At 41.8% G+C, this 27143-nt stretch overlaps 2 protein-coding genes across 2 annotated transcripts; both read left to right on the forward strand.

The window, feature by feature from the left end:
* Positions 1-223: 223 nt before the first annotated feature.
* On the forward strand, positions 224-4740 carry LOC308098706 (uncharacterized protein). Its single transcript, XM_080447122.1, has 9 exons — positions 224-1044; positions 1261-1406; positions 1527-1609; positions 1996-2226; positions 2358-2429; positions 2550-2769; positions 2878-3107; positions 4048-4175; positions 4269-4740. The coding sequence occupies exons 1-9, from the start codon at positions 267-269 to the stop codon at positions 4661-4663; spliced, it is 2283 nt and encodes a 760-aa protein (XP_080303248.1). The 5' UTR covers positions 224-266; the 3' UTR covers positions 4664-4740.
* Positions 4741-7188: 2448 nt separating this feature from the next.
* Positions 7189-26959, forward strand: gys1 (glycogen synthase 1 (muscle)). Its single transcript, XM_080447260.1, has 16 exons — positions 7189-7295; positions 10626-10750; positions 11593-11774; positions 13689-13880; positions 14269-14454; positions 18314-18458; positions 19469-19586; positions 20473-20593; positions 20688-20794; positions 21306-21365; positions 22338-22530; positions 22798-22924; positions 23493-23588; positions 23738-23901; positions 24660-24740; positions 25311-26959. Exons 2-16 carry the CDS (start codon positions 10633-10635, stop codon positions 25563-25565), a joined length of 2145 nt encoding a protein of 714 aa, XP_080303386.1. The 5' UTR covers positions 7189-7295; positions 10626-10632; the 3' UTR covers positions 25566-26959.
* Positions 26960-27143: the final 184 nt, after the last annotated feature.

Raw genomic sequence — 27143 nt, forward strand, 5'->3', positions numbered from 1 at the left:
GGTTCCGTGTTTGCGACCAGGACCAATAGGAACGGGATTAAACTGTGACGTAATTGCATGGCGGATATCCGTCGTCCAACAACAGCGCACACATAAGACCGCCCATAGAGACCGCCCCTCTCTTTACTCATTTCAGTGTATTACTCATCCTGGACTGCGGAGGGCACTAATACGGAGCAGACACCAACCAACAGCCAGAGAAGTTAGAACCCATTCGAAGAAGAATATCATCAACAACCAGTTGTTTAGTGTTTACTTGTGGAGACATGGACGCATACACGCCTCAACCAAAGGAGAAGAAGATGAAGTATGCATCGAGCTTTAAGTCAGAATGGATGGAGACATGGGACTTTATAGCAGCTAGCCCTGGCAACAGGCACCGGGCGTTTTGTAAAATATGTCAGGTCGATATTAGTATAGAACACGGTGGGAAATCCGACGTGACCCAACATCAAAAGTCTGCTAAACATAAAAGGAACGCGGAGTCACAGAATGGAACTAAAACGGAGCAGACACCATCACCAGAGCCAGAAATCCCATTCGAAGAAGAAGAACATCAACAAGCAGTTGATTACTTGTTGTGGAGACAGATGGACACATATATGCCTCAACCAAACGAGAAGAAGAGGAAGTATGCATCGAGCTTTAAGTCAGAATGGATGGAGACATGTGACTTTATAGCAGCAAGCCCTGGCAACAAGCACCAGGCGTTTTGTAAAATATGTCAGGTCGATATTAGTATAGAACACGCTGGAAAATCCGACGTGACCAAACACCAAAACACTGATAAACATAGAAGGAACGTGGCGGCACAGACGGGAACTCCACGCATTGACTTGTTCATCAACATCCAAGGTCAGAGTCTGACGGAAGCCGAGCAGATCATCAATGCAGAAGTTATAATGTCCATGATTATTGCTCATAGCAATATACCTTTTTCGTTTTGTGAAACCTTGAACAAAGTTGTTTCTCGAGCGTTTTCTGATTCAACCATCGCGCAGAAGTACTCTGCAGGGAGAACCAAATCAACACAAATCGTTAAAGGTAAGATCCTTTTATGAAAGTGTTGATGTGCATGTGTGTGATGTCCTCACTCAATAACTAGATATCACAGGCTTGTTACCACTGCACAGACGGAACTGAACTGTTTTAAATGGACTCTCTAATTCATGACTCTTCTCTATTTTCTTTTATGATCTGCTTCTCTATCCAGAATATTAATTCTGATATCTCTTTCTTAATGACGTATTTTTATTATAGGTGCCATAGCCATGGAATTGAACGACGAAGTCTCAAAGATTTGCCAGAACCAGCCGTTTTCACTGCTATGTTTTGAATCTAATATCATCAAAACTGAGAGAGAGTTTGTCATCTTGGCAAGGATCTACGACGAACATCTTCTACAGGTATGTTTTGTTTGTTTTGATTTGTATCACTCTGGATATCTTAATATTTTATGTAAAGCTCTTTCATTGCCGTGTTGAAATGTCATGTGCTATAAACATGCCTTGTATTTTGCGTTACAGGTCTCCACCAAATTCCTTGACATGCCAATCTGCACTATTGGCTCTGCTGAAAATCTATTTGAAAAGATAGCATCAACCTTCAAGTGAGTGCCCAACAAAAGTTAACACATTCACGCATAAGGGCACGGTCACACGCCACCGCACTTTTATTTCACCTATGGGGCGGAATCTGTCTGTTGGAATCTGTCTGTTGTGTTTGTCAATGCAAATGCGTGGATTCTCCAGAAAGATGAGCAAGACCATGAATCCATGCATTTGCATTTACAAAGCTTGGCAGATTCCGCCCCATAGGTGAAATAAAAGTGCGGTGTGACCGTGCCCTAAAGTGTGAATGTGTTCTTTTGACCAAATAAACAAGTTTGTGAAACCTCGACCACCACCTCTTTAATATGCAAACCTAATGATTGCTCGTTGTTGTTGGAATGTATGAATGTTGTCTAACTGCAAGCATGTTTTTTGTTTGTTAAAGGGAAAGAAGCATTCCATGGAAGGGGCTGGTTGCCTTCAACTCTGACAACTGTAGTGTCATGAAGGACAACCGCAACTCTGTTATATCCAGACTTCGGACCAGCCAGCCGAATGTCCAGGACATGGGCTGCATATGTCATCTTGTGCAGCTTGCCACTGGTTGTGGTGTGGGGGCCATAAAGCTTCTGGTGGAGAGCTTTTTAACTGGTATATACTACCACTTTGACAAAAGGCAAGTACCCTGAATATTCACTCATTAGCTGTGGTGGAAAATAAAATAGTACAGCATGCAGTCTTGTGTCTTGCTATGAACATAACACTTTCCAAGATTCAACCCTAATTATATTATTTTCTCTATTACAGTGCTGCAAAGCGCATTGAGCAGGAAAAGGAATTTGTGTCCTTCACAGATAATGATTCCCTGAAGCTACTCAGGTATTTACCTATTTCCTCACTATTTGTTTTTCTTAATTATTATTGCTGCTGTTGAACAAAAAACAAATATTGTACTCTGTGTACATACAAGATGTAATAATACATTGTGAATCTTGGCAGGTACTGCGCAACCAGATGGCTCAGTCTCCTTCCATGCATTGAGAGAGTACTGAATCAATGGGAAGCTCTGCAAGCCTACTTTGTGAGCCATGAAGATGTAGAGAAGATCCCCAAGATCCTTACCTTGGCAAGTCATCTCCTTAACCCAGAGATGAAAGCTTACTTCATGTTCCTGAGCGTCGCTCTCAAGCCTTTGGCTCAATTCAACATCGCCTTTCAGGTAGATACTGCGTAATAACAATCATCCTTTCAAATATGCATTACCCTGCCGAGTAATGCATACTTGAAAGGATACTTGTTATTAAACATTCCTTCTATTTACCTGCAGTCAGAGGGAGTGATGATTCACAGACTGGAGAGAGAGATGACAACGCTGATCAGGAAATTCATGGCAAACCTTGTTCCTGTAAGGTCCATCAAGGGTACCCCGCTCACAGAGGTGGACTACCATGGCCAGGAAAATCAGCTGTCGGATGAAGACCTATACATAGGGTCAGACACCAAGGAGTTTCTCCGAAATGAAGACCTTCCCCCCACAACCACGAAGAGAATCTTTCAGTGAGTTCACTACTTGTTGTCACTTGATGTTCAAGTGTGAGATTATTATGAAACTGTACTGTGATCCTCACCATTCTAACACAGGTTCTTGGGTTTCACATTTGTGGTGGGAAAAAAACGTTCATTTCAGTGAATGAACGATTTTGTTCACATTCACAGCAATGATTCGTTCAAATGATTCGTTCACGTTTTCGTTCAGTAGCACTTCCGGTCCTGGCGGAGCGCACAAGCTATTATATGCATGTAACTGTGTGCATCTGATCCCACTGACATGACTGCACAGTCAGCACAGAAACACAGCACTGTCATTCACCATCTAATTGCACCATCTTCTTTGTAATATAATAATGTGTAGAAGTAATTAATAACTACAATATATAATATAAAGTAATTTTTATTAGTTGATAATTATTTCCACAAATGCAATATTTTATAACAAGCAGCCTATGTCAGTACACTCACATGAGTGTACTGACAACAGTAGGCTACCTTATTTCAATTGAAATAGCAGTACGCATGCATGTTTATTGTATAGTGAAAAACTGTACCGCGCAGCTGTCTGTCTGAATGATGGTCTGTCTGTCGTGGGAGGAACAGCCCGCCCGTCCTGTCCGCGGGGGCGAGGGGGGGGCTGAACGAAATCGTGAACGTTAACAGTTTCAAGAAGTGAACGGGGTTTGTTCACGTTCAAGGCAATCGATCATGACCGACCCATCACTATTTCACATCATGTATGAGCCATATATATATATATATATATATATATATATATATATATATATATATATATATATATACATACACACACACACACACATATACACACACACACACACACACACACACATAGTACATTATCATGACTGTGAAATTATTATGAAACTGTGCAGTGATCCTCCTCCTTGTGCACTAAACATTGTCATATTTCAACTTTCTTTAGGACTGTGAGGGCATTCTATGAAGCGGTTATTGGGGAAATGCTGGAAGGATTCCCCATAGACTCCCAAATCCTGCGTGACCTGAGAGTACTGGACCCAACCTGTCGAGACGACATTCCTCTAGACACAGGTAGGATTAGGCTTTCTTTTGGGTGTTAAGTGAAGATTGGCATAGATAAATCATCAAGTCAGTCAATAACTGTTTTAACCGTTTATTTTTCAGTTGAAAGATTGCGAGTCCTGTTTCCTCAACTGGGCTTGAAGGCGGATGAACTGAGGCTACAGTTCATTGACTATCAAATGATGGCCAATGAGGATCTACCACAGGAAGAGAGGGTTGACCGGTTTTGGGGCCTTCTTGGAAAAGAGGAGAATTTCAAAACTCTGGCAGCGCTGATGAAAGCAATGCTTTGCATCCCTCACAGCAATGCCGGCTCAGAGAGAGCATTCAGCATGCTGAACAACATCCTCATGGATAACACAATGAGCATGGATAACTCGACTCTGTGTGCACTTCTCTCTGTAAGAATCAACTACACCGGCCTTGTTCACATGTATGTTCCCTCTGAGAAGGTGCTAAATGCTGCCAAGTCTGCCACGTACGAGTACAACAAGTAATGCAGTCAGAGTCTGTTACATCTGTGGAACAGTTAATAATAAACACTGTAAGCTTAGTTGTAAACCCTTTCCAGTGAACGTCTATCATGTTTATTTTGCGATGTTGACTAATTGAAAAGTAATTTTACTTTCAATTCAAAGTCTTGTCTGTATTTTTATATATATTGGTGTGGGGGTTGTGTGGGGGTGCTGGGGGTGTGGCTAGTGGCCACGCCCACACAACGACCACACAGTCACACACCACAAAATGTTGGCAGCCACAGTGCCTTAATATTAGGAGCAGTACTAGTGTGCAGCCACTGGGCGGCGCCCGGGGTCCTGCTCTATAAGGTCCGTCCTCTGGTCAAGTTCAAGGGCAATGACACTAGACCTGATATAACGTGGGCTTCTATATAGTTTATTAATTCTAAACGTTCATCTTTGACTGGCTATTAACCAAGCTATGAACAAAAGTTTACTTTATGTATGAAATCACTGCCATGGAACGAGATCACACTGTTAGTTTTCTATTCTTGTAGTAGGCCTAAGTCAGATGAAGCCATTCATGTAGCCTGCATCCCTTTAAAACACTATAGTTCCAGTAGCCTGTATTCGACGACAGCATTGTTGCATAAACTGATTGTGTCTCCTATAGCCTATAGCTTAAATGTCATTATTTTCAGATGCTCAGCTTTACCCCTTTGGAAAATAGCTATAAGGATACAACACAGAGAAAAGTAGGGGGGGGAGGTACTATGTATTCCATACTAGTCTTAACTTTGTACTCTGCCTGCATATTACAGCCATTATCAGTGGTGGAAAAAGTACTCACGTTTTTTACTTAAAAGTATCAATACTGCAACGTAGAACTAATCTGTTACAAGAAAGAATCCGGAATTGTGTAAGGTGTATATAAATGAAAATAGCAGATCTACAAGCTGTCTACAAGTCTGTGTTGTAAGCTTGTAGATTGGCTATTTTCAAATAGTCAAAGTATATAGGGAGATGTAGTGGAGTAGCAGTAAAAGTATTGAACATGGGAAATACGCCAGTAAAGTTAAAAAAATACATCAAAATGTTACTTAAAAGTACAGTACTTGAGTAAGTGTGCTTAGTTACTTTCCACCACTGGACATTATAAATAACTCGCTTGCCCTTTTCTCCTCTTTGAAGACCATGTACCAACAGCTCACGTTACAGACATCTCTCTCTTTTTGACAATTCACCACCAGTCAGCCACTGTTGGTAAATCCCTTTAAACGCCGCTGAGCCAATAGCATCTCTCTGCTGGGGAAACCTCCCCGTGGTGTCCTCTGGAGGCGGAGAGACACACTCTATGAGGCCTGTGTGTGAACAAACACCAGGGGTGGAAAAAGTTTTACTTAAGTAAAAGTATCAATTATCAATTATTATCAATTCTGCAAGTAAAAGTAAAAGTCCGGTAATCAAAATTTACTTGAGTAAAAGTACATAAGTATTGGTGTCAAAATGTACTTAATGTACCAAACGTAATTAAGTCCAAAATGTATAAACATGTTTCGAAAATAGCAGATCTACAAGCTCACAATGCATCGCAGCAACACATTGTGAGCTTGTAGATCTGCTATTTTCAAATGGCCAAAATGTATATAGGGCTGAACTTGAAGTGGTTAATGTATGGTTCGTAATAATCAAAATCTATAAAGTAACTAGTAACTTAAGTTTTCAAATAATTGTAGTGGAGTAAAAGTACAATATTTGCCTCTGAGATGTAGTGGAGTAGAAGTAAAAGTACTGAAAATTGGAAATACTCAAGTAAAGTAAAAAAAATACCTCAAAATTACAGTTTACAGTCAGTACTTGAGTAAATGTACTCAGTTACTTTACACCTCTGCTATGAGTTCTGTGTGTGCAGAAACAAACAAAATAATTCACATATCATTTCTATTTTATGGTCCGTATATACGGCTGTGTCGCTCGCCAAAAAGAACAGATCTACATGCGAGCTTTGTAGAGTATATATATATTGGTTATTTTCTGCACATCTACATAAACGTTTAGATTTCAAATATAAAGTTTTTACCTTGTGGCCACGGCCCACGGATGTTACAATTATGTACGGGCCCACAGAAGTACCCGTATCTTCAGTATTGTTCAATGAAAAGCATTTGAATCCGATTGGTGGCCATTTTCTCATAGAGTTATAGTGTATCAAAGTGCAGTACACCTCCCAACCGATAGGGTCACGTGGTTGAAAGCAAAAGGCAACAATACCAATAAAATGGCCACCGATTGGATTTAAATGCTTTTTATTGAACAATACGGAAGACACGGGTACTTATGTGGGACCATACATAATTTTAACAACCGTGGCCATGGGGTAAGCACTTTATATTTGAAATCTAAACGCTTATGTAGATGTGCGAGTCGTAAATGGAGAAAGTGCAAACACCAGGTTGGAGTTCATCCATGACTGTCATGATATGACAGCCATGTTTCAGGGCTAGTCCCCGCCTTGCTTCCAGGACAACATGCACCAAACCAATGCGAACGCACTAACATTTAACCCAGGTTGCCGCCCCCTTCAGTCGCTTCTCTCTGTATGTGATTGACTGCAACAGATGCTAATATTGCAATAGCTTGTCCTTTGTGAACTTGGGACAATATCTAAAGGGTGAGTAGGATATTTTGTGTATATATATATATTTGATAAAATAATGAATGTGATTTTTTTTTATTCCCTCAGAGGGTACAGTACAGCAGAAGAACACCGTGTTATTATTCGTGCATTTCCGCAACGGGAGTGCAGTGTAGCTGCCTCCTGTCACGTTCACATATATCTGCTCACATTATTGGCCTCTCTGTGTTGTGGCTAATGCGCTTCATCTCATGCAATATTAACACACGAGTATATGGTGTATCCTGACTGATTCCCATCGTAATCGACATCCACATTATTAATACTGCATGGTTTGTATACTGATGAGCTGTTCGCCGTTGACATATCATCGGAGGATACAGGAAAGGTGGGCACTACTAGGGACATCTGGGCACCTCCATGTAAAATTGGCCATTTTGTCCAAAATTTTAAAAAAATATATACAGTGTAGATAAATGGTCTTAAGTAATGTACAAGTACACATGAGGTGAACATGCATGGTACATCATTATCAGACTTAATTTTATCCTTCAACTTCTCGTTTATGCCCCAAAATGACTGGATACAGGTGTTGTAGTAATATGTAGCAATGTTCTAATCATGTATACTTTACATTTAAAAAAAATCAAAATATTAAAATTTTTAACATTTTGGAAAAAAAACAAATTAGTCAATTTAACACTGAGGTGCCCACTCTGCCTTGGTGCCCACCTATCCTGTTACCTCCTCAAATCTTTAGATGGGGGGGAGGGGGGGGGCATACAAAGCTTGGCTTTCATAGCCAACCTAGCCAGGTGTATGTATGGCAACTCAAGAGGTCCTCTGTCTGTTTTTTTTTATACCAGACCCTTACCTCAGAAAACGGAAATAAATATTCTGTTTGGCCAAGATGACGTGTATGGAGAGGATATAGAGCACTATTTAGGTACTATTACAGGATGGTACATTTTAGACCGGCTGTGTCACTTACGGCAGACTGCCAGACTTCACAGCAAGTAAACATAAACCATCCCTTTTCAGTAGTGAGTGTTTGATACAGTGAATCAACCAGCAGCACTATTATTTAAACCTTATATGATATCATCTATGTAATCAGTAGGATCCCTCTGCATCCAAATGACAGGCCAGCTCACACAACCATGGGCCGAGCTGAACTGTGCATGTCATAACAGAGCCTGTGAAGGAATGGCATCGTTATTCAATATGGGAAACCGTGGGAATCATTTGTTATACCGCACTCACTAATGACATCAACATTACACCGAAATGGCTTGCTGTGATGATGTCACATTGTTGCAATTCAGGTAAACAGAAGGAGAGCTAACGAGAGATTTGTGACAAAACAGGGAAGCGTTTTCCCTCCTCTTGTTGTCTTTTATTCCTAATCATGTCTCAACTTCACTTAGAGAGAGCATGTCGTTGGGACATGTTGAGAAATGCCAAACCGTGAATGGCTAAATCAAGTTGATGCAACTCGTCTTCCACTTCCTGTTCTGTGCTCTCTCTCCATCGTTCTGTCACACCATCCTGCCCTTGACTTTGCAGGAGGTTGCATCACTTGGCACCGTTGGCTATTCAAAAATAGCAGATGTACAAGCTCACAGCGCGTCACTTCGTGCAGCGCTGTGAGCTTGTATATCTGCTATTTTTTTAAACATTTTTTTTAACTTGAAAGTGTGAGAACTACTGATTTGGAAGGCATTTGTAGAATCGGCCTCAGGCCTTAATGGATTAAAGGAAGTATTGTATTCAATAGAGTGTCTCCCTTAACAATGTATCAGTTCCAGTTGCTCCCCACTGCTACCCATGTGCCTCCGATGTCAGAACAATGTCAAGACTGAAAAGAAAACTTGTCATATATTGTATGTGTTTTTCCTTGGGATTAATCTCTCTCTGTCTCTCTGTCTCTCTCTCTCTCTCTGTCTGTCTGTCTGTCTCTCTGTCTCTCTGTGTGTGTGTGTGTGTGTGTGTGTGTGTGCGCGTGTGTCTCTCTCTCTCTCTCTGTCTGTCTGTCTGTCTGTCTGTCTGTCTGTCTGTCTGTCTGTCTGTCTCTCTCTCTGTCTCACACAAAGAGTCTACTTTAAATTAATACTCATTAGTTGGAAGTGGCACCAAATTGTGTATGTGACCGGCATTTGTGTGCATGTGTTAGCAGTGAGCATAGATCAAGTGTGTAGCCTCATGGGACAGTTCCCAGGAAAAGTCATTGGTCGCCTCGGCGCCTCAAATTCCACTAAGTGCAGTAACCGCACATAAGTACGTGCGAGTGCACACACAGACACAGTACTATATGTGTTACACAATGTACTTTCTTACTATCACTTAAAATCTGGTCTGATATGGGCTGGTCTGCTTCTTGTGTGAGTCCTACTGAAGGACATAATATGATCTATACATTACATTTCTCGTTTCTACTTCCCCTATGAAATTACTCATCATTTTCTGGTAGAAGAGCTTGCACCTTTGGTGTGTTTCCAATGAAGGAGAAAGCTGAGCATATTGACTTAACCATGTAAGCCACTACCTAAACACCCAAATATGAGTCTGGATCATGTATGCAGTATCATAACCTAACCTAATAGGGTTTTTACTGGTTAATTGTTTACACAATAGTTTCTGGAACTGCCAGTGTTGAGTCATGTGGGGAGAGTATCATGTGTCATTAAGGCCTGATTTGGCATTTAGCTAGAATTCCTATTCATAACGATGCATGGCTGTGAAAGCAAAAAGATGAGCTCCGATTCCTAGATCGTCCGTGTCATAAGTAGCCCCTGGTAAAGATGGAGGGCTCAAAGTCAAACTGACCATCACATATGTAACAAAAACTCCTATGTAAAATTACATATGTAACAAAAATTAGCACCTCTCTACATGACTATGATCATGTAGAGAGGTGTTAATGAACAACAGCCAGGAAAGAAAAGCAGAAGTTTCATTTTTCACACAACAGTATATTTTGGTAGAATCTCACTTTGAGGGGCGCCCGCTGGCCTAGCGGTCCAGGCACATACCACATACGCTGGTAATCCAGCTTGACAGCGTGTTGTGGGTTTGACTCCCGATCCTGACGACCTTTGCTGTGTTTCACCCCCCCCCCATCTCTCTCCCCGTTTCCTGTCAGCCTACTGTCCTGTCAAATAAAGGCATAAAAGCGCCCAAAAATATATTTTAATAAAAATAATCTCACTTTGAGATTTGTTCAAATGTAAAGTGCGTTACAAATAAAAAGTATTATTATATAATGTATTTAGAGAGAGAGATTGGTTTTATTTATTGTTTTGCTGGGAAATTAAATGCAATCAACTTAATCAAGAATGAAAATATTCTCACACCTGTGTTTACCAGCACCAAAATGCCGCTGGCTCGCAGCCTGTCCATCACCTCCTTGTCAGGAATGGAGGAATGGGACGAGGAGTTCGACCTGGAGGATGCTGTTCTCTTTGAAATTGCCTGGGAGGTCGCCAACAAAGGCAAGAGTGTGGATGTGCATGTGTGGAACTGTGGATAGGTGCATGCTTAAATGGTGCATGCTCAAACGCTTTTAATTTCAAGGACCCCCATAACACTCTCAGAGTTACAGACATGTAAGGGTCCATTTGGAACCCTGAGTGTCCCTGAACCCCACTTTCTTTTTTTCTATAATTTTTATCCCGCAATTTTGTAACTATTATGTATTTTTTTTAACCCAGTGCCAATTGACTATGTAAACCTGGGCGCTACTCTCCCTCTGCCAGCCTAGTGAGAGTCCAGAACTGAGCTCATGCCTCCTTCAATGCATGAGGAGCTAGCAAGCCACTTCTTATCACCTGACAGGGGGGGCGTTTCCCCAGTTGGACGTAGCGTGGAAGGAACACGTTATTCCAACCAGTTCCTGTCCCCTCCATGAACCCCACTTTGAGTACCATTGTCTTAGTGTGTGTAATTGACATATCAGCATGTACAAGCACACATATTGTATGCCGCTTGGTGCCTTATGTGCATTTATGTGCTCATTCTTCTTTTTGGGAATTATTTTGCAGCACTTCTTTGCCTTTTTATTTACACACTTGACTCATTCTTAACCCATTAAAACCGGGAAAGCATCTGTGTCATTTTAGATTTTTGCGTTGGCTATTCAAAAATAGCAGATATACAAGCTCACAGCGCTGCAAGCTTGTACATCTGCTATTTTTGATCATTTTTTGAAAATGTTTGAAAGTGTGAGCTATTGATTTAGAAGGCATTTGTGGAAGCGCCCACACGTTTTAATGGGTTAAGGAGATGTCCTTATCTTGGTTGTATTTGTGTTTGCATGTATACTGCATGTGTACAGTCGGAGGGATCTACACTGTTATCCAGACCAAAGCCCGTATGACAGCAGAGGAATGGGGGGAGAACTACTTCCTGGTGGGCCCCTACGTGGAGAGCAACGTGCGCACCCAGGTGGAGCTGATTGAGCCCACCAACCCGATCCTCAAGAGAACCATCGACAAGATGAACTCCAATGGGTGTAAGGTACTACCATACGAATATACGGCATCAATTCACGTTCTATCTAGAGAGCAATTTCTTTTTCTGAAATAGCAAAAATATCCGATTTACAAGGCCAAGCTCACAACGAGCGGCTATTTTCTTTTTTCTTTTTTAATGACGGTACCTACCCCTTCAGGGCTGGTTCTGAATATAATGGTAAAAGTAAACAAATACACATCACAGAACCTCACGGGTTATGGAACGTTTCAGGTTATAGAAGGTTCTGGGTTACCCTTCATAGTCGAAAAGGTCCATCGGTCTGTCATGGCTGTAATCTGTGTGGCATTTCCCCTCAAAGGTTAGAGGTTGTACCAGTATCACAGACACACACACACACACACACACACACACCAGAAATAGATGCATGCGTTTGTGTGCCGATAACCTTTCCATGCTTTATGTGTGATTGCCATGTGACCATGGGAGCACCCCACATGCCATGTGACTTTGGGAGCACCCCACATGCCATGTGACCATGGGAGCACCCCACATGCCATGTGACTTTGGGAGCACCCTAGACTTTTGGGTCAAGGCTACGCAGGGTGGCCCTAGTTCTTGTAGGAGTATTAGAACTACAGTACTATCTTAAAGGGACAATGGTTTTATGATCACGTCTTAAACCCTTAACTATACCTTTGAACATGCCTTAACGGTTAAAGCTGCACTATGTAACTTTCCTGTTCTACCCCGGATTTGAACCCGGATCCCCTGCACAACTTAAGTGCTGACATTTTTACCACTGAGCTGCCTGCTTGCTCTGGGGAGAAAGTGTGTCAAACCAGAAACGGGATTGTATAAGTTATATTGTGTTAACATCCTCTACCATACAGATAGGACAAAAAAGGTTCACAAAGTTACATAATAAGGCATGGTTTGGAATATATGGTACTATTTGACCTCAAACAATAGAATAACAGAATGGTACAAAACATCTGTAAAAATGTGGTAATTTGTATTATTATATTACGCTGATGCTTGTCAGCTTAAATCCCTTCAACAGAGCTTATCAAGATTGACCAACACAGCAAGTCTTTTTCGATCATTGTAATGGCCAGCCCAGAACGGCCTTCCTTGAGGTTTGATAAAAAGCTGCGAACTTCGGGCAGTGGATCTCTGCCTTATACCCCCGCTACACACACTCTAACTCCGGGTCTGTAACGTTTTTCAGGCCAAGGACCCCTTAGCCGAGAGTTTGAGAACCACTGGGCTAACAGATTTAGTTAACCCAGTTTAGTCAGGGTTGTGGAGACGCTGCCACAGCAGTAATATTGCTTGTGTTTAATCATGAGAGAGGGTGGAAAAACTATGATTGATTTCACCGTCAACTGTCCTGCAACACCGTCCTATAAAGTTATACAATGGATAAACCGGCTTGTCTAGGAAGGAACATGGCAACAGCTTCCTTGGAATGTTGCATATCGTCTCTGCCGGGTGGAACCCGGCAGAGACGTGTGGCATGTAAAACGGTTACTTTTCAGGATTCAAATTCAAAAGTAGCAAAAGTAGCAGATCTACAAGCTCAAAACGTGTCGCTTAGTGCCGTGTTTTGAGCTTGTAGATCTGCCACTTTTGATGCTTTTTTGTGTGACGCTGTAGTATACAAAAAAACACAAAAGGTTAGAATATGGAGATAAGAGGTTTCTGCCCGACAGAAATGATTTGTATTGATAGTGATGTGCCAACTAGTGTTTTGACTAAAATTAAGCTAGTTATTTGCATTTCCACCACAGAATTGCAATAATTGTACTGTGTATAAAGGTGGCCTTTTGTTTTGCTTTTTTTGCTATTTTTAAAATCTTTGGAAGATTTTTGCCTAATGACATGACCAGAATCGGGACGCCATCTTGAAAGTGGTTAAAAGCAAGTGCACCCATTTACTCTCTCCCTCCTCCTCAGGTGTATTTTGGGCGTTGGCTTATTGAGGGCAGTCCCTATGTGGTGCTGATTGACGTGGCCTTCACGGCCTGGTCTCTGGACAAGTGGAAGGCTGAGCTGTGGGAGAACACTGGCATCGGCGTGCCGTGGTTCGACCGTGAAGCCAACGACTGTGTGCTGTTTGGATTCCTGACAGCCTGGCTGCTTGGAGAGGTCGGCAGATGCTCATGTCACAACTATTACAAACTTGCCCAATGGCAATTATTTGTAATAATCGCAATATTATTTGCATAATCGTCATCATTTCCATGTTTTTTTGTATAAAGTATATAAATTATAAAATTATTTTATTTGTTAGTTGTCATATCTTCCCTGTGCAACTTTTGTTTACGAAGCCTAAAAGCCAAACAGAAATGTAATTTTTATCATAATGTTCCAGTGTGTGTGTTTGTGTGTGTGTGTGTGGATTGATTGTCAAAAAAATAAAACGATAAAGCTTGAGAGCTTATTTCTATAGTGGTCCACTGTGTGTGTGTGTATGTGTTGTACTTTGACGAACATGCTCTGAACATGTCTCGACATGCTCTCTGCTGTGTTCCAGTATGCAGCCCAGTGTGAGGAGCCTCCCCACATTCTGGCCCATTTCCATGAGTGGCTGGCGGGCCTGGGTCTGATGCTGTGTCGACAGAGGAAGCTGCCTGTGGCCACCATCTTCACAACGCACGCCACCCTGCTGGGGCGCTACCTGTGTGCTGGCAATGTGGACTTCTACAACAACCTGGACGAGGTGGGTGGGGAGACCGTAATGTCCACTCAGATCAGATGCCTTAATTGGCTTTAACGTGAGATGGCTTTATTGTGGATGAATTGAAAGCAAACAAGACAATAAATCCACAGCACAGGACCTGAAAACAGTGTAACAGAGATTCATTCCCTGCAAATATGCAATTCATTTCATTTCCAACAAGAAGGTAGAAATTCAGTGAGTAAATGATCCAACACGGCATTATAATAAATATTTTTCTGCATCCACCTTTGCAATGTTTATGACTTCCCTACTTATGCATCCACATCCACATATTATTATATACGGTAATAATAATAATGACTAGTCCATATACCTATAATTTCCACCCATTGTCCATCCGGGCTAAAGGACTGCAACCACGACTATAGATCCCATAGTCTGCGAGGACCATTCACAAAAACGGTAATGAACAGCTTAAATTTGGGAAAAGTGAAATTAAGTTGCCTGAGGCATTTAAAAACACAGGGCAGATATAGAAGGAAAAAAGTAGATGCAGCTAAGGGTAGCTACAAAATACTAACGGTGCGTTTACACACAGCGCGCATGTTCTTAATCTTTTTATTTTTTCACGCTCCCCGGACCCCTATCATTTTCTATGAAGCAGGTGAAATTGTCACAAGATCTCGGTAATGCAGAGCACTAACATACTAGTGTACATAACGGGAACAGCCAGAAATGTGCGGGGACAAACAAATCGTGGCCACCAGGTCTTGCCTGTGTTGATCCGGAGGGGGTTACTGTCATTCCACCTCACAAAGCTCTCTACCAGGGCATTGTGTTCGTCTGTGTCTGTGCAGCTGACAATGACATCTGAGAACTTCTGTAGGTGACCCGTTTCAGAGTTGAAGTGAAGTTGGAGGTGTAAATGGGGTGCGTTTAAAATGTCAACATTTAGATTGTGGAATGGCCCTTCGACAAAAGCCAGCTTAAAGGGGTAGTTCACCCCCAAAATAACTTTTTTTCTATTGATTACTGACCATCTGGAGCCTTGAATTCATAGATATTTTTTTGTTTTTGTCACATTCCTAAGCCAATAATTTGATTATAATAAATGTGTCCCCATTGATTCCGGTAGGAGACACAAATGCATTTGTGTCTCCTACCGGAATCAATGGGGCTAAATTTATTATAATCAAATAATAAAGGAAGGAATGCGACAAAAACAAATAAATATCCATGAATTCAAGGCTCCATGGGGTGAGTAATCAATAGAAAAAAAGTTATTTGGGGGGTGAACTACCCCTTTAAGAAGATTAACAACCAAATGACACCTACTGGTCCCTTAAGAGTCTAAGGGCGCTTTCACACTCAGGTCCCGGGTGCGCGCTCCAGACCGCTTGGCTAGTGTGAATGTAGCGAATCGACCCGCGAAACGGTTAACCGTTCCGTTCCCGAAACCACCTCCGGAGGCAGTTTCGGATCCGGATCATGCGTTTTCGGGTACGGTACGCTGCAATGTGAAAGCAAGCGTACCATTAGACGGAAGTGGCCCGCTATTTGGAATAGGTGACGGTATATAAACTCGACAAAAACAGCCAACAAAAACACTGCTCTTCTAGCCGGTGCTACTGAATGAATGAAAACGCCCCAGAATGCATTGCACACTTAAAGGGATACTCCACTTTCAAATAAAATAAACATTAAAAATATATATTTTTAAAAAATGAAAGAAGTTATGGCAAAATCACGGCCCCCTCACACATTAGAGTGTGTTAAGGTGGGCTGGTGCATATTACTCTTAAGGTGGAACATAACAATTGAAATAATAATCAACTTATATTATGGGAGCCTTTCTAACAATTTTACTCATTCAATTCTGAACCGATTCTTAAAATTAAAAATTCTCTATTAGCTGTGAAGGGCCTTCTTTCATGTCTATCAGTCATGAAACATTGGCGGGTCTCCATCGCGCATTTCAGGTGCGCGAGCAGCGCATATAGTATATCTTGTGGGTATCTTGTGGAGTTTCAGCTACTATGCATCCCAGAAATATATAGCTTATAAGGCTTTGTAATTTGAAATTTGTAAGTAAATATGGTAACTCATTTAGATGTAGGCCTACGTAGGTTTATAGTTTCCCAAGGACTATAGCCGTTTCACTCATGATGCAATTTCTCTTTCATAACAGATACATACATGTGCCAGATAATCCCCACACCAAGAGAGTCAAAAAAGAAAAGACGTTGGATTGATGTACTTTATTTAGACATGAGACTTGAGAAACAGTACATGGAAGTACAATTCACAATACAAGGTTTCAGTCATTCAGTCGGACTTCACTGTATAGGCTATAGTTGCCTTTTCATAAATGATATATTTTTGTACTTAAGCTGTCGTGAAAGTTTATAATATTTAGAGAAATTTAAAGTTTCAAATACAAAAGTATTAGTAGTTGTGAAGGTTAGCAAATTGGACATTTAGACTGAATGTTTCCTGTATCCTCATCTTGCGCTAATGCACACAAGTGTTTCACCAGGTTTTATTTATGTCGTTTCTCATAAGCGTGCAGCCTTCTGACTTCTGTGCGCTCATTGCCCTCAATGCGCTCAGACTCTCTCACCAGCCGCAACTCCGCCCCCTTGCTTTCAACATATTTAAACGCATATTTGTGCGCGACCAGCACAAACATTGTCGCATAGTTGATGACGTCTGTGTCCACAGGGGAAACACTATGTGCATGCCGCCACCTGTAGGATCGGGGGTGTATATGCATGTGTTCTGTGGTGCGATCTATGCCCAATGTGAATGCAGGCCACTGAGGCCAGCATTCGATCTGGGAAACGTTTTCAATGAAAACGGATCCAGTGTGAAACCGCCCTAAGGGTCCTATTTTCTGCCCGGCGTAAAGGAACTGTCACTGCTACTTTCGCACCAGTCATTTTTAGACCCAGTGCCCACTATGTCTTAAAGGTATCATGACATTCATTTTCACTTTTTTTATTTTCAATGTTTTATTTGGGGTTTTATGACCTCAATTGCACCCAAAAAAACTGAACTTAGAACATTCAGTGGATTTTCTGTGGTCTGGGGTTTTCTGAATAATTAGGCTGAAAAGTAATCTGAGCTTGGCCCTTCGACAGTGAGGTCACTGTCGATTAATCCCGCCCACTATCCTCCTCGCCCCTCCCCTCCCCTATCCTTTCCTTTGGGGGGGGCGGAGCAGAGGCGATGATTGACAGGCAAAATCCCTCACCAGCGACACCCGCAGGCAAAGATTTATTTTTTCATTGCAGTTGAAAAGGCTTTAGAAATGTGAGAGAAAAACACCTGCCATTGATCACTGGAATGGAATTTTCACTTAAAACTTTTTGTACACTTTTGAAGGACCAGGACAAAGACTTTGAATGTGGTGTAAAAGTGAATGTCATTAAACCTTTAATACATCCACTGCGTTGATCTAACTAGTCAAATTGGCATGGACGCACCCCTGACACAAGGGTTTTCCCTTGCCTGATTAAGGGTCTGTAAGGCTTAGACCTAGAGTTCAAGTGGCCAAGTCATACTTTATACTTATGAAGTAGCATATCTACAAGCTCACAAGGCGTGATGATGCATTGAGAGCTTTATAGATCTTTTTCAATTGTAAAAGAAAATCTATATGTGAAAGCCTCTGAACGTCAGGTCTGAAAATCTACTTTAAAGTGGTCTCCATACTGATCAGAGGAATACTTCACGAGAAGTTTGGCCAACACGCAAAGCCGATGGGTAGGGTTGGCCAATGAAGTCCGGATGTTATGTTTGTGAGTCCGTCCGTCCGTCCGTCCGTCCGTCCCTCCGTCAGTCCGTCCGTCCGATGTGACAAAGTTGATTCTGTTAAATGTCTTGTTCTTATCCCCAGTTCAACGTGGACAAAGAAGCAGGCGATAGACAGATCTACCACCGTTACTGTATAGAGCGATCAGCCGCGCGCTGCGCTCACGTCTTCACCACTGTGTCGCAGATCACAGCCATCGAGGCAGAATACCTGCTAAAGAGGAAACCAGGTGTGTGTGTGTGTGTGTCCACTTGTATTGGAATGAACCATAGAGTTAAAGGTAGGGTAAGTGATATTATTTGGTTAAAACAAAAAGTATTTTGTTAAAAGGTTAAAGCACTATATTCTGATAGTAATCATTGCTATAGAGTGTTTGTTCAGTAACAGGAGTCTCCCCGTCTCTCCAGCTCTTTAATAAACAGAAAATACATTTTCCGGTAGGTGTCAAAATCTCAGCCAATCAGGAGAAAGTACCCATTTTTAAGCTTCATTGTTATAGTGTTCCAGTTCCAATTTTGCCTGCTCATTTCTTAGTGTCATCACTTCCAATTTCACTTGTTTAATCTATATCCTGATTGAGTTCTCTATCCTGATTGGATAAAATTGGAAATGAAACTGAAACTGAAACGAAAATGCATTTTCTGTTTTATAAAGAGCTGGAGAGACAAGGAGACTACTTTTACTGAACAAACACTCTATAGCAATGAGTACTATCAGAATATAGAGCTATTTAACACTTATTTTAACCAAAGAAAATCACTTACCCTACCTTTAAAAATGATAGAGAGGTCATCGCTCTATAATCTATCACGTTCATTTGGGCTTTGATTTGAATGAAAACTCATGCAGGGGTTCAATGAGTTCGGGTTTCAGGATTCTGCTCCCAAGGTTGAGGTCAAAGGTCAAGGTCATTGTCACCATAGTAGACGGGAGCACTTGTATTAATAGTAGTCTCTAGTCTGGGCTGTGGCACTCGAGACCTTTAGTCTATGTTCAGGGAAGGACAGCTTGAATTACAGGACCAGCTAGTGGGACTCCTCTTCACTGTTGTGAGTGTCATAGACCAGTGGTTATCAAACTTTATAGTTTAAGGCCCCCCAATTTGGTGTGCATGATTAGGCTATGGACCCCCATAACTGAACTGTAAATTTCCATTTGTCCAACCTCTGTCATAGAGACCAGTAGCTACCAAAGGGTAAAAAATATAACACTGACATGGTTTTCCTTCTCAACACACAGACATTATCACTCCAAACGGGTTGAATGTGAAGAAGTTCTCAGCCATGCACGAGTTCCAGAATCTCCATGCTCAAAGCAAGAGCCGCATCCAGGAGTTTGTTAGGGGACACTTCTACGGGTATGTGTCTCTCACACACACACACACACACACACACACACACACACACACACACACACACACACACACACACACACACACACACACACACACACACACACACACACACACACACACACACACACACACACACACACACACACACCTCTGTCTCCATTTCTCTCACTCTCTCTCCATTTCTCTCTCTCCTAATATTGCACAAGCAATCCAGACATTCCTACCACTCATAGCACATTCAAGGAATGTTGATGACATAAGGGCCACAACTAACAATTCTGGTTATTCAATTAATCTATGAAGTTAATTTAGACCATAAAATGTAAAATAAAGTACAAAACAATAAATGCTCATCACTGGGGCGGCAGTGGATCAGGGGGTAGAGTGGCCGGGTAGAGTGAACTGGAAACCGCAAGGTTCCCAGTTCGATCCCGGGTTGGGGGGCTCCCCCAAGAGTTAGTGTCGAAGCGTCCTTGAGCAAGACGCTGAACCCCTAATTGCTCCCGATGAGCAGGTTGGTGCCTTGCATGGCTTCCTCTGCCATCGGTGTATGAATGTGTGTGTGAATGGGTGAATGTAATGCACAATCTATGTAAAGCGCTTTGGATAAAAGCGCTATATAAATGCACCATTTACCTTTTTTTTTTTACCATCACTATATGTACATTATGAACAGGTTATCATTCAAGTTTGTAGTGAATATTTATTACCATTAGCACCACAGTGGATGTGTTTTGTGATTTATTTAATTTTCTGGTCATGATAATTGTAAAGTTCTTTGTCATTGTTATGTTGTATTTTAATAGCCACAGACTTTGTGGACAAAATGAATGTTTACTGGTCCATATTTTGTGGCTAAATTACGTATAAATGTTTCCTTTTCCGACAGACACTTAGACTTTAACCTGGACAAGTGTGTGTTCCTGTTCATTGCTGGAAGATATGAATTTACTAATAAAGGAGCCGACCTCTTCCTGGAGTCTTTAGCCAGACTCAACTATCTGCTGAGAGTAAGTGTGCGTGTGCGTGTCCGTGTGCGTGCGTGTATGCCTTTGCGCCTTTGCATTGAACCCCATAACCCTGATACCCACCTGCATGTCACAGGTCAACCACAGTGATGTGACTGTCATTGCGTTCTTCATCATGCCAGCCAGGACAAACAACTTCAACGTGGAGACCTTGAAAGGCCAAGCAGTCAGGAAGCAGCTATGGTACGACAACCCTGATACAGTAAATACTGTAGGAGGGCTGGGCAATTAACCGAAAGTATATCGAAACAGATATTTAGAACCAATATCCGACTTAATCTGCATTAAGTTGCAGGAAATTGTTTGCCATCCATTCCTTGATGGAAGTTAATCGGATAATCAAGAAGCAGGTTTTTCTTTTCTTTTTATACATTTATCAACAAATTTACACGAAAAATGTCGACTCGGTTTTTATAATCGACTAAATCTATTAGTCTGATTAACCATCTAACCCTGTGTTATACTTCGTTGTACAATGGGGTGTACAGAAGTAGTGACAATAGCCAAGCTCACAATGTGTCGCATCGATCTGCTATTTTCACACACACAAAACTAAAAGAATCGTTCATTAATCCTAAAGGAATTGAAGTCATATCGCCCAGCCCTATACTGTAGGCAAATATATGAGCTCTAGTTTGTATTTATGTGATGTTTCTGTGTTGTTATTGGATTGTGTTTTGTTTTTCATTGACAGGGATACGGCTCAGACCGTTAAGGAACGCTTTGGAAAGAAACTTTACGAGTCTCTGCTAGTGTAAGTAGACTGCAGGCTACTTTCTAAAGACAACATAAATTAAAATGTATTTAATGATGGAACTGTAATAACATTTTAAAAAATCACACCCTGTGTGAAGTGGGCGGTGTCTTGCTAGCTAATCACAATACTGAATGGAGTCAACCAATCATGTACAAAAGATAAATACATTTATTGAAACACTCTTTATGATGGACGAAACCATAACTTTAAAAAAACAAATGTATGTTTTTTTTAAAGTTATGGTTTCTTATATAGGGCTATGCACATGTGTCATGTGACACTGGCCAATCACAGTCCTGAATAGATTGTGATTGGCCAATCACAGCTCAGGATAATTGTACAAATTTCCAAACCTCACTTATAGGGGCGGTTTCACTGCCCAAGATAATTGTACAAATTTCCAAACCTCACTTATAGGGGCGGTTTCACCGCCCAAAAATGAAGAGTGGATGATGCCCAGCAATTTCTCAAAAAGGGTCAACTTTACTAATATAACATTTCTAGACTGTGGTCTTCTAGGTGCAAAATTGTGATTTATGGATTTTCTTTTACCACTTGAACACTAGGGTCCCTACACTGGGGGGCAACATTAATTAAAAAAAGCGCATCAAAGGAATATACACTTTAACAAGCGGTATTGTGTGGAACTAGTTGCTCCATGATTTTGGTGTGTTGTCAGGACCACAATACTCGTTTTGGAAGCCACTGACTGTCTCCCTCACAAATACACAATAGCTATCAAAAATATAAACAGCTTAAACTGCACGTGTTTCTATCCATGCTCATGGGGGCCTTTGTGGTACACGCCTTAACCACTCGGATATCGGTGCCCTCATTCAAAATATTTGTGAGGACAAATTACCAAAAATATATTGGAAGATCTGATGAAGGCTATAATTTTGCTGTTCTAATTTTGCTGTTCTAATTTTGTGCGGTCCCCCCCCCCCCCCCCCCCCCCCCCCTTCTTAGCGGGCAGCTACCAGATGTGTCAAAGATACTGGACAAGGAGGATTTCACCATAATGAAGCGTGCCATCTTTGCGACCCAGAGGACGTGTCAGCCTCCCATTTGTACCCATAACATGCTGGAGGACAGCTCCGACCCCATCCTTAACTGCGTCCGTCGCATCGGCCTTTTCAACAGCTCTGCGGACCGAGTCAAGGTACATCATAAATGTTGTTATGTCATAAATTGTTAAAAAAACATTGTTACCAGGACGACCCGATAGCTGAGTGGTTAAGGCGCATTCCACATGGGCTTTAATGCCATGGTGGCAAGTCCCCGGTTTGATTGGAAATGTTCTAGTGCATGGGAGTATCACTACAGTGAATCAAATGTGTTTAAAGAAAATCTACTGCAATAATTGTTTGTGTAATGTGATATACACACAGTAGTTCTGCTATTTGATACTTCTGTTTTCATCCATTAGATTATCTTCCACCCAGAGTTTCTGTCATCCACCTCTCCTCTTCTTCCAATGGATTATGAGGAGTTTGTAAGAGGCTGCCATCTTGGCGTCTTCCCTTCTTACTATGAGCCCTGGGGATACACTCCAGGTACTGTATGAGTCATACTTTGTATAAATAAGCAAACGTTATTTGTGACACTGCTCTGGAAAAGTGCTACACACTATATTGTAAAAAAGGACAAAATCACTGAGAAGTTGATCGACAGCCAGTCAAAGAGGTCAAGATGGGTGTGATGTGAGAAGCTTGGCAGCAGCGTTCTAGGCCTGTAGATGGTCCACGGATGACCTACTGAGGAAAGTAAAAAGGGAATTGCACTAGTCCAGGCAAGAAGAAATAAAAGCATGAACACACAGCAGACCTGAGATCAGCAATGTTTCTCAATTGAAAAACAAGAACGGGTCAAAAATAACTCCTAGGTTTCTAAGGATAGACCATAAAGCAAAGGAATGGTCAGACATGACCTTTGGAACCTTACTGTCAGGAGCTATGATAACCACCTTGGCTTTGTCTGCATTAAGCTGCAGGAAATTGTTAGCCATCCATTCCTTGATGGAGGTTCAGCAAACGACACACAGTGCGTTTATGTTTCATGTGTCTGTTGTTGATGGAGCCCATTGAAACACTGAAGACAGGCCTGTCTCTGTTTCCCTCTCAGCTGAGTGCACAGTCATGGGAATCCCATCAATCTCCACTAACCTGTCTGGTTTTGGCTGCTTCATGGAGGAGCACATAGCAGACCCTTCAGCATACGGTTTGTTCCTTTTATGTACTGTAGTGATTCTCAGACAGCGGACCAGAACATTTGTAAACGTTTCTTTTCATATTCTGCATGCCGTACATCTATGGGAATTAATACATTATTGTCATTTCCTCTTCTCGGATGCTGTTTTCACACTGCAGGAATTTACATACTGGATCGAAGGTACCGGGGGGTTGATGAATCTTGCAACCAGCTCACGTCCTTCCTGTTCCAGTTCTGCAAGCAGAGTCGACGCCAGCGGATCATCCAGAGGAACCGCACAGAGCGTCTGAGCGACCTCCTGGACTGGAGATACCTAGGCAGGGTGAGTGAGTGACCTCCTGGACTGGAGATACCTAGGCAGGGTGAGTGAGTGACCTCCTGGACTGGAGATACCTAGGCAGGGTGAGTGAGTGAGTGACCTCCTGGACTGGAGATACCTAGGCAGGGTGCGGGAGCAATCTCAGCCAAACAGAACAATCCGCTCGCTCGTTAGGCCTGTCACAAGTGTGACATCATCACCTCACCGCAAATTTTGAGATAATCGCAATTATTTTTGCACAATCGTCAGAATCCTTTCTATTCATCTGTGTAAATTAATCTGTTGAAAATGTTCATTCATTTTCAAAAATAGTGGAAATAGCAGAGCATGTAGATCGGCCATTTCCACTCTCTTAAAATCTCTGGAGATTATAAAAGTATTAAATATGGCCTATTTTAGTACAAATAGTACAATATATATTTTGATTATTGGTACCAGTCATTGTCTTTTCTTTGTATATTTAAGTTGTCATATCTGCCTTGAGGAATCTTTGTTTAAACAGCCCGAAAGGAAAACAGAAGCGTATTTTTTATTTGTTGAACGCCCAAAACACAAACCAAGTTAATCACAATAATTTGATGATGATGATTAATCGTAAAGTAAAATGTTATGATTTTGACAGCCCTATCGCTAGTATGATGATGATTAATCGTAAAGTAAAATGTTATGATTTTGACAGCCCTATCGCTAGTTTAACAGGACCTACGTACCTTAACCTGACTTCTGTTGTTGTTTTCTCTCTCTGTGTTGATTCACTCTAGTATTACATATGTGCCCGTCATATGGCGCTCGCTAAGGCCTTCCCTGACACCTACATATATGAAGCTCATGAACCCACCTCGGTAAGTTGACTTGAACAGGCAGCCATGGTATTTTTGCTTTATAACCTTGAAAAATTAGTTTTCATTGTGATAATGATAAATAGAAACTTCAAGTATACTATGTTAGTTCCATTGATCTGAGCTGAAACAAAATCGATTGATTGATCATTAAAACTAGAAAAGTGTGCTCCTCCTTGATCACATGACCTCAGAGATAATGCGTACAATTGTGTGTATAATTTATGTGAGTTTTGGACAAAATCTATAGGAGTAGTAGCAAAATCTGTAGGAGTAGTAGCAGAAAATGTTATCCAGCACAAACAGGGGGCCTTCCCCCTGGCGAAGACAATAAACATGGTCTGAAAATGCACGCCATCTGGCTTCCATGTTAAGTGGTCAGATTTGTGGCCCGCCAACACTTTCGAGATTTTCAAGTGGGCCCTGATCCAAAAAGGTTTGGGATTGAGAACCACTGACGCAGATATACTGTACACACTATCCTCTCTCTTTGCTATCTACTTATGGGTATGTTAGGAGTACAGTTCCAACCCCCTCCCGTGGTTCTGACATCATTTTGCCTCTGTTCCCTAGGCCTCTGGCTTCCGCTACCCGCGCCCAGCCTCCGTGCCTCCGTCTCCGGCTCTCTCCCGCCATTCCTCGCCCCACCACAGCGAGGCCGAGGACAACGATGACGAGGACGAGCGCTACGACGAGGACCTGGAGGCGGAGAAGGACCGCCAGAACATCCGCCAGCCGTACGCACTGCCAGGGAAAAGCAAGCTCTACGCCGTCCCCGGGGCCAATGGGAGTGGAGATGGAGAAGATGACCTCGACGAGAAGAACTGATACAGATGCATGGCAACACACACAAACACAGACACAGACACAGACACACACACACACACACACACACACACACACACAAACAACCACCGCTGAACTCACTAGTGATACTTTCCTATCGCAATCCTTGCAGCCATCCATATACGGACATGAAGATGTTGTATTGGCTTGCTGTGAAAACCACATTACCCTCAGTGTCTTCCTAGTCTGTAATCGCCTCAGTATTTTTCAGATGTCTGTTGATTGAACGTGCCGTGGAATCGTTCAGCCACACCAGCAGTTGTGCCAGTGGCTTTATTTGATGGAACAATTTAAGTGGCTAGAAAGGGCTAAATGAAAGCTCAGCAGGTGAACACGTCATAGCTGTATTTTGTAGCGTTCTGCTAACACTGGATTAACAAACTATTGGATCTTTAACCAAGGCTTTCATGCTAGCTTGAAAGGAGGGCAAAAGAGGGACAATTTAAGCCAAATCTATATCACACAACGGTGTTACTTGCCAAAAATGATAGAATTAGCTAAGAGATTTCAGCGAGTTACACCATTTGTGTGGCAAAGTATAAATTGGGCTTTAGGCCTCTTTTTTTACCAGCGTTGCCATAAGTCGAAGGAAGATTACTACGGCCAGTGTCCTGATAGAAATTAACTGTGTAAACACTGATTTAACCATAGAGAGAGCATTAATGTAACTAATTTATCATGCTCAAACAGACGATCGTTCGTGACATACTGTTTTTAACTCAATTGCCCACCTGGTGATAGCACTTATTTCGTCTTCTCTGAAAGCAAGATGAGACACTAAAAATTTCTTCAGAACATAAGGCTCTAAAGCTCATTGTTCTATTATTCTGAGATTAGTTTTTTTGCACATATTTTTTATTATAATTTTTCCGTTTCTTCGCCTTACTGTATCAGAGCCTTTGCGTGACAACTATCGGTCAGTAACCTCAACACTCCTCACAGTAAAATCACCAGTGGACCCAAAAAGGGACCCTTACGGGTCAATTTTTACACTCAGAATTAAATTAACACTGAGGATATTTCTGTGCTGGTTATCCGTGTGTGTTTGTGTGTGTGTGTGTGTGTGCGTGCGTGTGTGTGCGTGTATGTAGATGGTATTGCCAGTGTTTGTATGGGTATTTATATGTGTAAGGAACGTACAGTAAGGTGATGAAATGCTATACCGTCCACTCGGGAGAAAAGGAACGAGTCCTGTGATAGCAGCCATGTTTTTACTGTAGGTAAGGGATGTAAGAGAAAAGAGACAGGCAGCCATTGCACGTCTATCTACTTGCCTGTCTGAGAAGAGAAAGATAATTTTACCAGGAGCAAACACACTCCCTGTATTTGTTACAATCTTGCACCAGTTGAAATATAATAAAGTCTATATACCTGTATGCTATGTGTGTTTAGGAATGAAAAAACAGCCTCTTTATTCTTTGCGTAGATGTGTTTTATTATAGAATCAGGGGTTTGTGGGTGTTGGACCCTGCAGATATGAGACCACAGTGATAAACTTCCTCCACATTGTTCATCTGAACCACATGAACCCTAGCATCCCTATTCTGGGCATGTCATAAT

The sequence above is a fragment of the Gymnoscopelus braueri genome, assembly GCF_963280865.1.
Source record: "Gymnoscopelus braueri genome assembly, chromosome: 13".
In the NCBI taxonomy this organism is placed as follows: domain Eukaryota; kingdom Metazoa; phylum Chordata; class Actinopteri; order Myctophiformes; family Myctophidae; genus Gymnoscopelus; species Gymnoscopelus braueri.